A 12,113-nucleotide genomic window follows, 5' to 3' on the forward strand; every position below is an offset into this window, starting at 1 on the left:
CCTCTAGTTATTTAAACGAAAGTCTCCAGGATTCCCTCGCTTAGGTCTCAAATAGTGGAGATGAGGTATGGAATTTGTGTATGGCTTCTGGAGTGGAGGGTAAGCTGGTGGCAGGATACGGCAGGGAAATACGGTATCTGTCAACAAGGTTTCTTCTTCAACAATTATTTTTTCTTCTGCTAAGTTGATGTCACAGGAGGAAATGAAAAATCCCAGCCTGGGGTTTAGCCCAGGCCCAGAAGCTTGGGGCAATCTCCTCGCTGTCTCCCAACCAGCACTCCAGCGGCGTTTTTCCCGAGCACCTGGGCTAGTGGTGGAAGAAGCTAAGTGATCTTCACACCGCAGAGAGAAGCACATGAGTAGAACTGTCCGGCTATCTCCCGCAGCGAGTGCAATCACAGCTGTATTGCTCCCATGCTGCAGCTTCTTTCCCCCAGCCAAACACAGAGGCCAGGGCTACAGCAGAAACTTTTGCTAGTAATGTTGTCACATTTCTATACTGGCAAAAGCCCTAGTGTCAACTCAGTTATACTGGCATAAACGTGCTGCTGCTGGTGTAGCTTATTGGGCTCGGGGAACTGGTCTAAGCACTGGATAAGCTCTGTCTGCACTAGGGGTTTGCGGTTATAGCTGTAGCAGGATAACTACACCAGAACACCTTTTCGAGTGTAGACCTGGCCTAAGTCACCGGTATTTACACTTCCTCCCTTGTCAAGTTCCATAACCATGTTGGTATCAATGCATCCTGGGAAAGCATTGACTGCTATCCCATACTGCCTCAGCTCTTGCTGCTGGCACAGTGGCTTGTGGGCATTTTTCAAGATTCGCCTTCCCCATACAGCCACCAAGAATTTCTTACACAGATGTCAGGGTCCCTCTGCTCTCCTGAGGCATTGTGGGGAATCTTCCCCTGATGGACTCCTGCTGAGCTGTTGCGACCTCTGCCTCAGAGGGTTTTATGTCAGACACCTCAGAGAGCTAACAGGGAAGAGATGCTGGCAGGAGACAGGACAGTCCAAGGGGGAGCCTTGAAGGAGGTGGATGTGTAGGAAGAGGCTTAATTCTTTTCTCCATATCTAAGCTAAAGCAAAGGAGAGAGACTGGGTCAGGACCACGTCTACCTAGAGGTGCCCAGGTCTAAAGCCTTCCTCCCATTAATACAAGTACTAAGCTGATTCCTCTAATGCTCAGAGGGTAACAGAGCAAGGGCCACATCTGCCCTCTGCAAGGTGTCAAATAAGGCTCCTAAAATGAGGCTGATGGAGAGGCTCATGTCCCCCTCCTTGAACTCTGACTCTGCAAGTTCTATCTGGGTCAATGAGGGGACAGATCAGGCCGGGGGAAGTGGGACGGGGCAGGACCTTTCGGCAACTGATTTACAAATGATTTTTCCTGTAGATTTGGTCTGCAGCTGCACACAAAGGTAGCCTGTAATACATGACAATTCCAGCCTTCATTCTACCCCATTTGCAAAGTCAGCCCCACAGATTCACTGACACTACATGTCATTGACCCTGTAACTACAGAACTCCAAGCTGATTAGATTAGTGTTTGGGGTAAATTAATCCTTTAAAATGCTCTAAATCTGAATGGTTCATAGATATGCTAATGCAAATGAACTTCATGATTCTCATTAGCATCATGAATCCAATTTACTGATAATGATTTGTTTACTTCATTACTGTTTGTTATTTGTATTACAGCAGTGCCAGGGTCAGAGGGCAGGAGGCCCATTGTGCCGGGGTTTGTACAAACATGTAGTTTAAAAATAAGACATTTTCAGTTATTTATTTAATATATTTCGTTAAATGGAAACAGGTTCCTGGGGGGAGGGGAGGACAGGAACATCTCAATGTATGTAATTAACTAGCAACATTTGCTGTTGCTCTGCAGTTGGCTCGGAGTAGGAAAATGTGTTGAAGAGACACAGGTAGGTGGATCAGACTGTTCAAACACTGGGCCAGCAATTTTACCCACAGCGCAAATAGGCAGGCTAGCCTGACCGCTAGGGCACCTGGAGATCCTATATCCAACATGCTGAGTGTTCAGGAGAGTAGAACACGGAGCATCAAAAACCTGACGCACTCTCTCTGCGTCAGAAGCACCCGTTTCCAGCCCAGGTTGCATGGGCAAAGAATGCGAGAGCAACTCTAATCAACACAGGGCAGTTGCGGAGCTGGGCTCCTACTGCAAACCATGCTAACAGCTCAAATCTCCATCTGCCGGAAAGGGCGGCCCCCCCTCCTGGTGTGGGTTCTTGGTCTCCAAGGGTGGGTCAGAAAGGGCCTGAACTCTGGGTGCTTGGACCTACCTGCAGCAAGAGATGCATCTCTCAAAGTGACCAGCCTCCAATATTACCAACCTCCGCATCGACAGCATCAGCAGCAATCGTTTCATCCCTGTGCTCCCCCACCCCCCGTTTCTAAAGAACAATGTGCTCGTCTCTGCATACCAGCAGGGGGAGGGGGGCAAAGAAGGGATGCAGAAGAGAAGAGCCGTTTCCTGTAAGGGAGATTTGAGAAGGATGGTGTTGGAAAGGGGACATGTGTGGTTGACACAAGGTGAACCGGACCTCTGTCTAGCTCCGGAAAGTGCATGGTCTCCTGCTGACTTAGGGTTCTCTGTAATCAAGGAACCACAGATGTCCCACCACCACTTCGGCCCCATTGCACATTGGGCCAAAGGTAACTGCCCATGCGGCCTCTGTCTAAAGAGATAGGAGAGGCGGGCACACGAGGGAAAGAGAAAGAACCCAGAATGAGGGTGTAGAGAATAGGAAAGAAAGGAGGACAATGGAGGTAAACAGGAAGCAAAAGGGGTAGGAAAGTCAGGGATAGGGGAAAGAAACCCAGCAGGAATAAAGACAGGTTTCAGAGTAGCAGCCGTGTTAGCTTATGCTGAAATAAATTTGTTAGTCTCTAAGGTGCCACAAGTCCTCCTTTTCTTCTAACAGGAATAAAGGAGCGGTTCCCCTCTTCTACTCACACCCTACCCTACGTTTCCTTTGGCAGCATCCCGAAAATCCTCTCACAGCCAGTGCAGCCCCATTCCCATGTTCCCAGCATCCTTCTCAGAGGCAGCATTCCCGCTCAGTCACTGAGGAAGCACTGCCGCCCGCTAGCAGCGTTGCCAACTCCTAAACAGCTGGAAGACAGTGCAATGCTGGCAAGGCACTCCCCTGCCAGTCTGCATCCAGGCCTCTCCCCGGCGTGCAATTCCAGCAGCTGAGTGGAGGGCAGCGAAGTGGGATCGCACAGCTGTGAGAAAACCACATGCAATTCCCTGCTCCACAAGTTGCACTGACATCATGGAAAGTGGCAAGCGGCTTGCACACAGCAGCCGCTGAGAACAGTATTTTATAGCAGCCTTGCCAGTAAAATCTATTGCTACCAAGGCAAATTACGAAGAGCCCAGAGACTGAACCATGCAGCGAGACAGACTTTGCCATTCCAAGTCCTGGATTTCCAGGATTTAGATGCAAGAAGAAGTGAAAACATTGCCAGGAATTTTCAGACAGACAGTCAAGGGTCTGACCTGATTGAATACATTCCCAAAAGCCTATGCAAGCTTTGTTTGTTCCATTTAAGACCGGTTCCGTAAAAGATGCAATCCTATATAAATCACCTATTGGCTCAATTTTATATTTAAATATGGAAAAAAATCCAGGAGGATCATACAGGGAAAAAGCATGCAGCTGCTCCTGCAAACTCCAAAACTGGTCCTTTACCAAATGAAGACCTAACCCTGTTCCTTTGACTTCCCCTGTCAGTTCCAGTTGGAAGGCAAACATCCAAGCAGCCATGGTTCCCAGATTAGCCCTTCTAAATGATTACAAGTGGAGTGTTAATCTCTGGTGTGAATATTGAGCTGAACTGGGGTGTTGCAGCTTCCCTAATTGAAGCTGGTGCAGCTGACTACCAATGAGAAGGGGCCACCGGTACAGTTCGCTGTAGGACGACAATTCTGTTTGGCAGCAAAGTCTGAAGTTTCGAAATTTGTTTTTGTTCCATGCTGGAACAAATCCAAAACCTTTGGAAAGTTTCTGGGGACAGGAGTCATATCCTAGTGCCCAGTTTTGGACTGGGGTGTGTGCTCCCATTCATCCTGCAGACTAGGGCACCGCCTGGAATGTAGCCGACCCAGGTTCAAATCCTTGCTCTGCGTGATCCAGACCAGAGCTTTTTGTCCCAGATCACTCAAGATGAGGTAGGGTGGGCATTTGAACTGGGTCTTTCACATGCCAGGCCAATGCCCTAATTGCCAGGCTACAGAGTGTGAGAAAATCTCTTGCTCAAAAAAACAAAAATAAAGAACCCCTTCCCAATGAAACCGACATATCTTGGGGAAGGCGTTCCAACCAGCTGTAGCCACCTGTGGATTTGTACTAACTGAGGATCTACAGGATGCAGAGGGCACATTGTCAGCAATGTCCTCAAGAGCTGAAATCAGCAGGTTCCCAACCTCTTCTCAAAAATACGGCTTCGCTATCCAGGGTGGGGGGGCACCTCAGGGTCATTCTCAATCAAGGACAATAATGATTCAAGACTTTAGCAGATCCAAACCAGGTCACTGCTCCAGAGTTTCACTGTCCCCCGTCAATCTCAGTTCAAGAAATCACAGCCCACCAGTCCAGGCGGGCAGAACTATAGGTCCAGGAAATAAAGGTGTATAAGTAGCAAACCACACACAGTGAGAGAGCCATAGCATAGTGTCAGCCTTACCTCCTATTCTTGCATTGTACGCGATGCCCACGATACAATTAGAGTTGTTTGCTTTAGCTGCAACTTGTCCAGCACAGCGGGTGCCATGTCTGAAAAGAGAATTGAAAGTCAGGATACATTTCCATGTAAATAAATGACAGCAGAGTCAAACACAGATTTGGACCAAGCGTGTGTATGTATTGTATGTGACACTCAGCATCATGACGCCATTGCTAGCAGTCACATTGCTGCTTAAGCTATTTGCAGTGTTGTATCCCATCATTTCTCCCTCTCGGATTCTACAGTGATGTCACAATGCTCCATCTGCGACATCCCGATCCCTCGGGTGAGCTCATGAACACGGGCTTAAGACTTCCGCAGCAGACAAAACTGACTTGAGCTCGAGGAAGCTTTTTATTCAAAAACACAATAATGGCCAGGGGAATAGAGGAAATTAGTGGCCAAGTAAATTGCTTTTTTGTATTAATGTTTCCTTTTCAAATGTGCCGCCATGTGGAAGTCCCACTTTAATTTAGGTTCAAAAAGTGTGATATCGTTTTGACATCTAATCCGCTAAATTGGAAAAGTGCTTAGAGGCTTGGCATCATTAAGGGAATTCACAGATGGTGACCCTTAAAAATAGTTTTTGGTTAGTCCTTTTAGACTAGAGGACACATTTCCAGTCAGCTCTTCAAGGATTCTGCCACACGACTCCTGTTAGCAGCAGCAGACGTCACACGAACATTAAAGCCCTGAACATCATGTTGAACATTCACCCCCCTCTCTGTTCACAAATTGGCCTTTAGAAGATTCCCTTGTATGAGGCCTATTGTGCACAGGGTGGAGAATAGACTCATTCATCTTAAATGGTAGAGCTGTTCATTTTCTAAAGACATTTTGGGACACAGGGCATGAAGAGTTTATTGGCGTTGCATTTGTTTGATTGATAGAAAGTTACTTGGCAACTGATTGTTACCACATGAAGAGAGCTACGCTGTATGATCCCAGATATGTATACACCACTATTAGGAGGCCAGAAGTAAATTAAAATAAGGGGTTGGGGTGGGGAGGGGGAGTTGAGCTGACAGACCATGGACAATTGCTGTAAAAGTGTGTGATTTTATATAAATCAGTGCTGTCACCCTGTCTCAAAAAGGATATTGCAGAACTGGAAGAGATTTAGAAAGGGGACAAATAAGAGAGGGACTTGATAAAAATATATAAAATAATGAATGGTCTAGAGAAGGTAAGCTTCTGTTCTCCTGATCTCAAAATGCAAGAACAAGGCGGCAGTCAATAAAAAGGTGGCAAATTCAAAACCGATAAAATGAAATACTTTTTCACACAACTCACAATTAGACTGTGGAACTCATTGCCACAGGAAGTTGCTGAGGCCAAGAATCTGACAGGATTCAGAAAGAGTTTGGACATTTACATGGCTATCAAGAATTTTCAGACTCATCCTAATTAACAATAAGAATTTTGGAGGGGATATTAAATCTCATGCTTTAGGGTTTAAGCAAATCTTTATTAGAGATCCGTGTGAAGACAGATGATCCAACATTTCCCTATTAGAGAGTTCTAACACCCTCCTCAGAAACAGGACGCTGGACCAGATGGCCCAGGGGCCTGATCCAGTCTGGCACATCCCATGTTCTTAAGAAGTGGGCAAGGAAGCACAGTGTGTTGTTATCTGAAGATGGTGGGCGACATTAAACTGATGCCTACATGTCATACGTCTTCCCCCCCAGAAGAGGGAACTGCTCCAGTTCACCTGTGCCTCATTCACAGCCCTGGTGGGGCCTGATAGGGGACAGGTGTTTCCTTATAAAGAGACAGAGAGGAACAAGAAACAGAGAGAGGAAGCTCAGGAAACTGCAGAGAGTGAGAAAGGCTCCTGCAAGGAAGGCCCTGACACCAGGGGAGTTTGGACGCCGGAGCCAGAAGGCTGAGCTCCAGCCAGGTAAAGCCAGGGAGTGGTGGCTGAATCAGAGGAGGGTCTGAGACTCCTTGGGAAGGAGGAGATAGGCTGGGCCCAGTTTAAAACTGAGGTAAACTACCAGGGGAGAGACACCATTAAGTTCTGTTTGTGACAGACTTTGTTGCCAGCCAGAGTGGAAGGTTGCCTGGTGAAGGGCAAATCAAAGGGACCAGGGAGAAGAACAGCACAAGCCCCAGAAGGAGGGCGGTGGGGTTCCCTTCATCAGGAAGGAACGGTTTGGGCCAAGGGGGCTACTGGAGACCATGTGCAAGATGAAATAAGCTGGACCCCACTCAAGTAATTCTACTTTTAAATATTCACAGCTTACTAAAATGACTTACAAAGCGTCACAGTTGTGTAACATTCATCATGTACGTGCTGGATGGTAGTGCACATACTGGTTTAATGGGCAAAGCAGAGGACTGGGAGCCAGGAGCTTGAAGCTGGCATATCATGGAATACCCGGGTTGGAAGGGACCTCAGGAGGTCACCTAGTCCAACCCCCTGCTCAAAGCAGGGCCAATCCCCAATTTTTGCCCAGATCCCAAATGGCCCCCTCAAGGATTGAACTCACAACCCTGGGTTTAGCAGGCCAAAGCTCAAACCACTGAGCTATTCCCCCCCCCCGTAGTTCTAATCCCTCCCCTCCTGAGTTCCAATCCTAGCTCCGACAAGTACCTTTGCAGGAGTCAAGCTCTCTTGCCTCACTTTCCCCATCTATGAAATCCCAATACTACTAATGCTTCCTGTACTATTAACCCACCCTTCTGGGAGGAAGCAACTGTAAAAATTAGGTGTTTAAATGTCTGGGAAGTTCTTGGAAAGTACCACACAATTTAAGGGCTAGGCGCATTATAAGGAATGCAACATACTTATTCTCGTTGCTGGCATCGTAGCGTGGGCTTGGATCACAGTCATTGTCATTGACATCATAGCTCGCCTGAGGATCCTAAAAACATTTCACTTTCGTTAGTGAGCGTGACTAGCCAGAGCACAGACCAGACCTAAAGCCCGCTTAGAGAAACACTGAATTAACACAGCAAGTGTAACAGGAAGAGATCACCCAAGCACACCCCAGCAAGGCATGGCTCCCCTTGGAATTTACACTTAGTAAGTGATCATAACATTAGCTTGGGAAGACTTTGCTTCTCCCCTCCAAAGCAGCAATGTAAATGGAGCTGCACTCATTGCTGGGATCGGATAGACAGAGACACCTTATCATTCAGCGGTAGTTCACGCATAACCGGGATGCCAGGCTCATTTATTGCCGAGTGCCCTTTCCCTAAGGTTATAATCTTGGTCTCACCACTGACAAGAAAGTGGTTCAATATTTTCTGCTTTTCCAATTACGCCTTTCAGGAAGGCTATAAAGTGTTCACTCTACAAATGAAATGAAATGCTTAAATGAAAAACCTGTGAGATGCAACATTAGCACTAATAGAGCACTCCAGGGGCTGGGGCTGGGGAGATGGCCTATGCAATAACCTGGCACTTCTAATTTAATTCTCAAGTATTTGCTTAAGATTAACAAAGGCTACTGGCATTCATTATTCAATCCAGCATACTCCTCAGGCTGGTAACCAGAGCTTGCAAGCCCGAAGGAGAAAAAGCTTAAAAGGGTTCACTGAAATTTACAAGGAACTTCTTTTTCCTTAGTGTGTAATTGCTTGCGAGCCAATGGAACATGCCTGTGTGTTTGCTGGGTGTGGGCCCTTCTTTATATTAACTTATTTAGAAGTGTTTAGAAAGCACCTGTCCAGGCTCTTTTACAGCTATTAGAAACAAATGAAAAGAAGAATTAATCTATTAAAAATGACAAGCTTTGCACTGTGAGCTAAAACCTGCGGTCCATCATTTCTCACTCATGGGAGTTTGCCTGATATGGAATGAGGGAAAATAGAGTAAGAACCCAGGATCTGACACTAAAAATCATTAACTCTTAGCAAAAAGAAAAGGAGTACTTGTGGCACCTTAGAGACTAACCAATTTATTAGAGCATAAGCTTTCGTGAGCTACAGCTCACTTCATCGGATGCATATTGTGGAAACTGCATTATAAAGTCTGCTGCAGTTTCCACGATATGCATCTGATGAAGTGAGCTGTAGCTCACGAAAGCTCATGCTCAAATAAATTGGTTAGTCTCTAAGGTGCCACAAGTACCCCTTTTCTTTTTGCGAATACAGACTAACACGGCTGTTACTCTGAAACCTGTCATTAACTCTTAGGGCACACCTAAAACGAAGACATTTCAAACCTATTAAAGCAGCGAAAAGAAGAGAATCCTGGGCCCAGAAGACTCAGATTGTCAGAAATGGTCTCTGTCAGTATCTTGCAGCCCTGTAGGAATGCTGCACCGTGTGCTGTTTTATGTATTAGAACATTGTCAACTGTTGCAGGAGAGACATCAGCCAGTGAACTCTTGGCTTGACAGGTAAAAAGTGTTTCTGTTCCTGTTTATAACCGAGAGAGGCATTCCACTCCCACACCCACATCATCCAAATACTGAGCTAGCAGTGAGTCAGCAGGGACTGGCATGTCAGAGTCTTCAGCGTCAAATGAGGATCAGGTGAGAACCAGGAGAATTGTACTAAGTTTATTGCCTCCATCCAGTATGTGTCATGATCAGGCTAGAGAGGTAGGTGATAGAGTCCATGTTGCCAAACTGGAATGTGATTTGGGTGTTGGGTGTTTGGCAATCAGGATCTTTCAGGTAAAAAGTCAGCCTCACTCAGGTACTAAACTTCCCAGGGCCAGGAAACTGATTAGCTATGGAAAGTCTTATATCTTGCTTGACAAGGGGAGGGATAGCTCAGTGGTTTGAGCATTAGCCTGCTAAACCCATGGTTGTGAGTTCAATTCTTGAGGCGGCCATTTAGGGATCTTGGGCAAAAATTGGGGATTGCTCTTGCTTATGGCAGGCAGTTGGACTAGATGACCTCCTGAGGTTCCTTCCAACCCTGATATTCTATTATCTGTTTTCAAACTCTGGCTGAGCAAAGCCATTTACATTATCTTTGTCTTTGGCCACAGGATGCCTGGTTTTACTCTACAGGCGACTGACGGTGGTGGGATATTTGTAAACCTTCATCTCCTAGACAGCTGGCTAATCCCCAACGGGAATGGAGTTTCCAAACATGTTTGTTTCAAATCTGAAGTTTTGATTTTTTTCAAATCTTTATGTGTATTCTGTTGATGGCTGGTCTTTAAAAATAAAAGCATAATTTAAGTTCTTCAGAAACAAATTCACTGGGGGAAAAAAGTCTCTGCTCCCGTTTTCCTTGAAGGACTATCCCATTTCCCCATCATATTTTCCATTTGACATGCCAGTCTAAAAGGTTACAGAGAAGCGGCAAACTTTTTTTTTTTTTTTTCTTACTTACATAGTTTTGTATGAGATCGGGATGGCTTGTCTCTATGCCATCATCAAGAATGGTCACCACCACATTTTTGCCAGTATATCCTCTCTGCCAGGCTGCTGGAATATTCATTTCTGACCTGCAGTGATTGTTTTTATCTCCACAGTGCTGAGGGCAGAAATAGCAAAGGGCAGATTATAAAACTGATTCACCCCAATGTGCCAATGAGTTCAAAGCATCACCCAATTCTGCTGAAGAATGATTCTGTGCAAACAAATCAACTAATCTGAAAATACATTTACATTCCACAGTTTACCAAGCTATTTGTAAGGTTTTTTTTAAAATTTACATATTAGATCAAGAAATCCCCAAACAAGTTAATGAGGGGAACTGAAATCTTAATATTCTTTGGTTCTTCCACTTTAGGGATGGATCTTCAACTTTATATTCATACAAAGTAACATTTCTATCAAGAGACTTTATTTTAAATGACTTTCCCTGCCAAACACAAGTCAATGAACCAAAATAAAATGATGTTACTGCATACAGGTAGTTTCAGACCTTTTATGCTTAGAATTGTGTACCTGTGATAAAATGATGATGAAAGACAGCTCATTACAACGAACAAGAATACTCAGCTCTTCTATAGCACTTTCCATCAGCAGATCTCAAAGCACTTTACAAAGGAAGTCAGTATATCATCCTCCTCCTCCCCAGGTTACAGATGGGGAAACTGAGGCACAGGGAGGGGAAATAACTTGCCGACTGTCACCCAGCAGGTCAGTGGCAGAGCCAGAAAGAGAACCCAGGTCACCTGAGTCCCAGTCCAATGCTCAATCACTAGGCCACACTGCCTCTAAAATGGCATTTTTCTGCAGCCTGGGAAATATTAATACAGCTACAAAGCACTTTCACTGACACAAACACAGAAGTCAATGGGCTACACTACCAACGAGGTTAAGTGAAGGGTAATGAAACTTTCCATTTTTTAAAAAAGTAATCTTGCTGTAAAATAACAACTCTACCATAGAAAAGTACCTGGCTAGCAAAAAGAAGACTACTGAAGATACTCACCATATACCACATTTTAGACCACATTGGGTCATTGAAGTGAATCAAAGGAGGGTCACCTCGAACATATCTCTTAACTCGTCGTTTCACTTCCTGTTGCTGTAGCCACTTCACCTACAGAGATTTTAAATTACTGAATATGCAAATAAAGATATAACAAAAACATTGGCCACTCAAATATTGCATATATAGTATCAATGAAAAACCCCAAGCAAACAAAACAACTTTTTAAACTGAGAGGCCTTTAACATTATATTCCTGACTCATTTCTAACCAGTCAGTGGATGGTTTTCCTCACCATGGAAAATCTAGAGCAAATTTAGATTTTGCATAGGGCTATGATCTATTCATGCAAGAAAACAAACTAAATCTGAAATGGAAGAAGTCAAATCTACCTCTCATCTTCTTTGTAGGCTGCTTTATCACATTTGTAAGTTTTAAAGTACTATGGATGGAATGTGTAACGAGATAGCCTAATTAGATGTTCTGGATACAAGCAGGGCCCGTCCTGCAAGCCATTACTGATGTAGATGAGAGTTTGCAGGACTGGACCCACAATGGACGAATACTTGCGTTTGTCAACAGAATATATACAATGCCAAAGCACAGCTAACAAACAAAACAACAACAGTGGCAGTGCAGACTCCCACAAATACCATCAGAGCCGTGCACTTCCTGGCTTTCCCACTTCAAGTGCCCGGATTCTTTTGAAGGCAAAGCCTTATGAAACCAAACGATTTCTCATTTGCTAGCAGAACCCTTTGCCCAGGCTCTCCGAAAATGGGTTTGTGGTTTCATTTTTTAATTTGGAGGGGAAATATTAGCAGCAGGTCACAGGCTGAGCTTGTGACTTTGCGGGGTTCAGGTCCCTGCTCGGACCTTGCCTGGTTTGTTTTCCTCTCGAGAGCAGGTGATTGGGAACAGACCTGAAATCTGAGGAGGCAGGACTCTGTGCTGGAGGCTCTATTGTAACGGAGGAAGGACTGGTGCGGACAGTGGCTTTCT

At 45.2% G+C, this 12,113-nt stretch overlaps 1 protein-coding gene across 5 annotated transcripts in view; it reads right to left on the reverse strand.

Annotated features, from left to right (window-relative positions):
* The window catches only part of PCSK6 (proprotein convertase subtilisin/kexin type 6), a 119,053-nt gene that overhangs the window by 70,116 nt on the left and 36,824 nt on the right, over positions 1-12,113 (reverse strand). For all 5 annotated transcript variants that reach the window (XM_073304308.1, XM_073304307.1, XM_073304309.1 and 2 more), the window contains exons 3-6: positions 11,112-11,222; positions 10,062-10,205; positions 7,554-7,630; positions 4,722-4,810 (exon numbers count right to left, since the gene is read on the reverse strand). In XM_073304308.1, the coding sequence (XP_073160409.1) occupies positions 4,722-4,810; positions 7,554-7,630; positions 10,062-10,205; positions 11,112-11,222 (421 nt within the window). The remainder of the gene's footprint in view (positions 1-4,721; positions 4,811-7,553; positions 7,631-10,061; positions 10,206-11,111; positions 11,223-12,113) is intronic.

This window comes from Lepidochelys kempii, chromosome 10 (assembly GCF_965140265.1).
Source record: "Lepidochelys kempii isolate rLepKem1 chromosome 10, rLepKem1.hap2, whole genome shotgun sequence".
NCBI classification, from domain to species: domain Eukaryota; kingdom Metazoa; phylum Chordata; order Testudines; family Cheloniidae; genus Lepidochelys; species Lepidochelys kempii.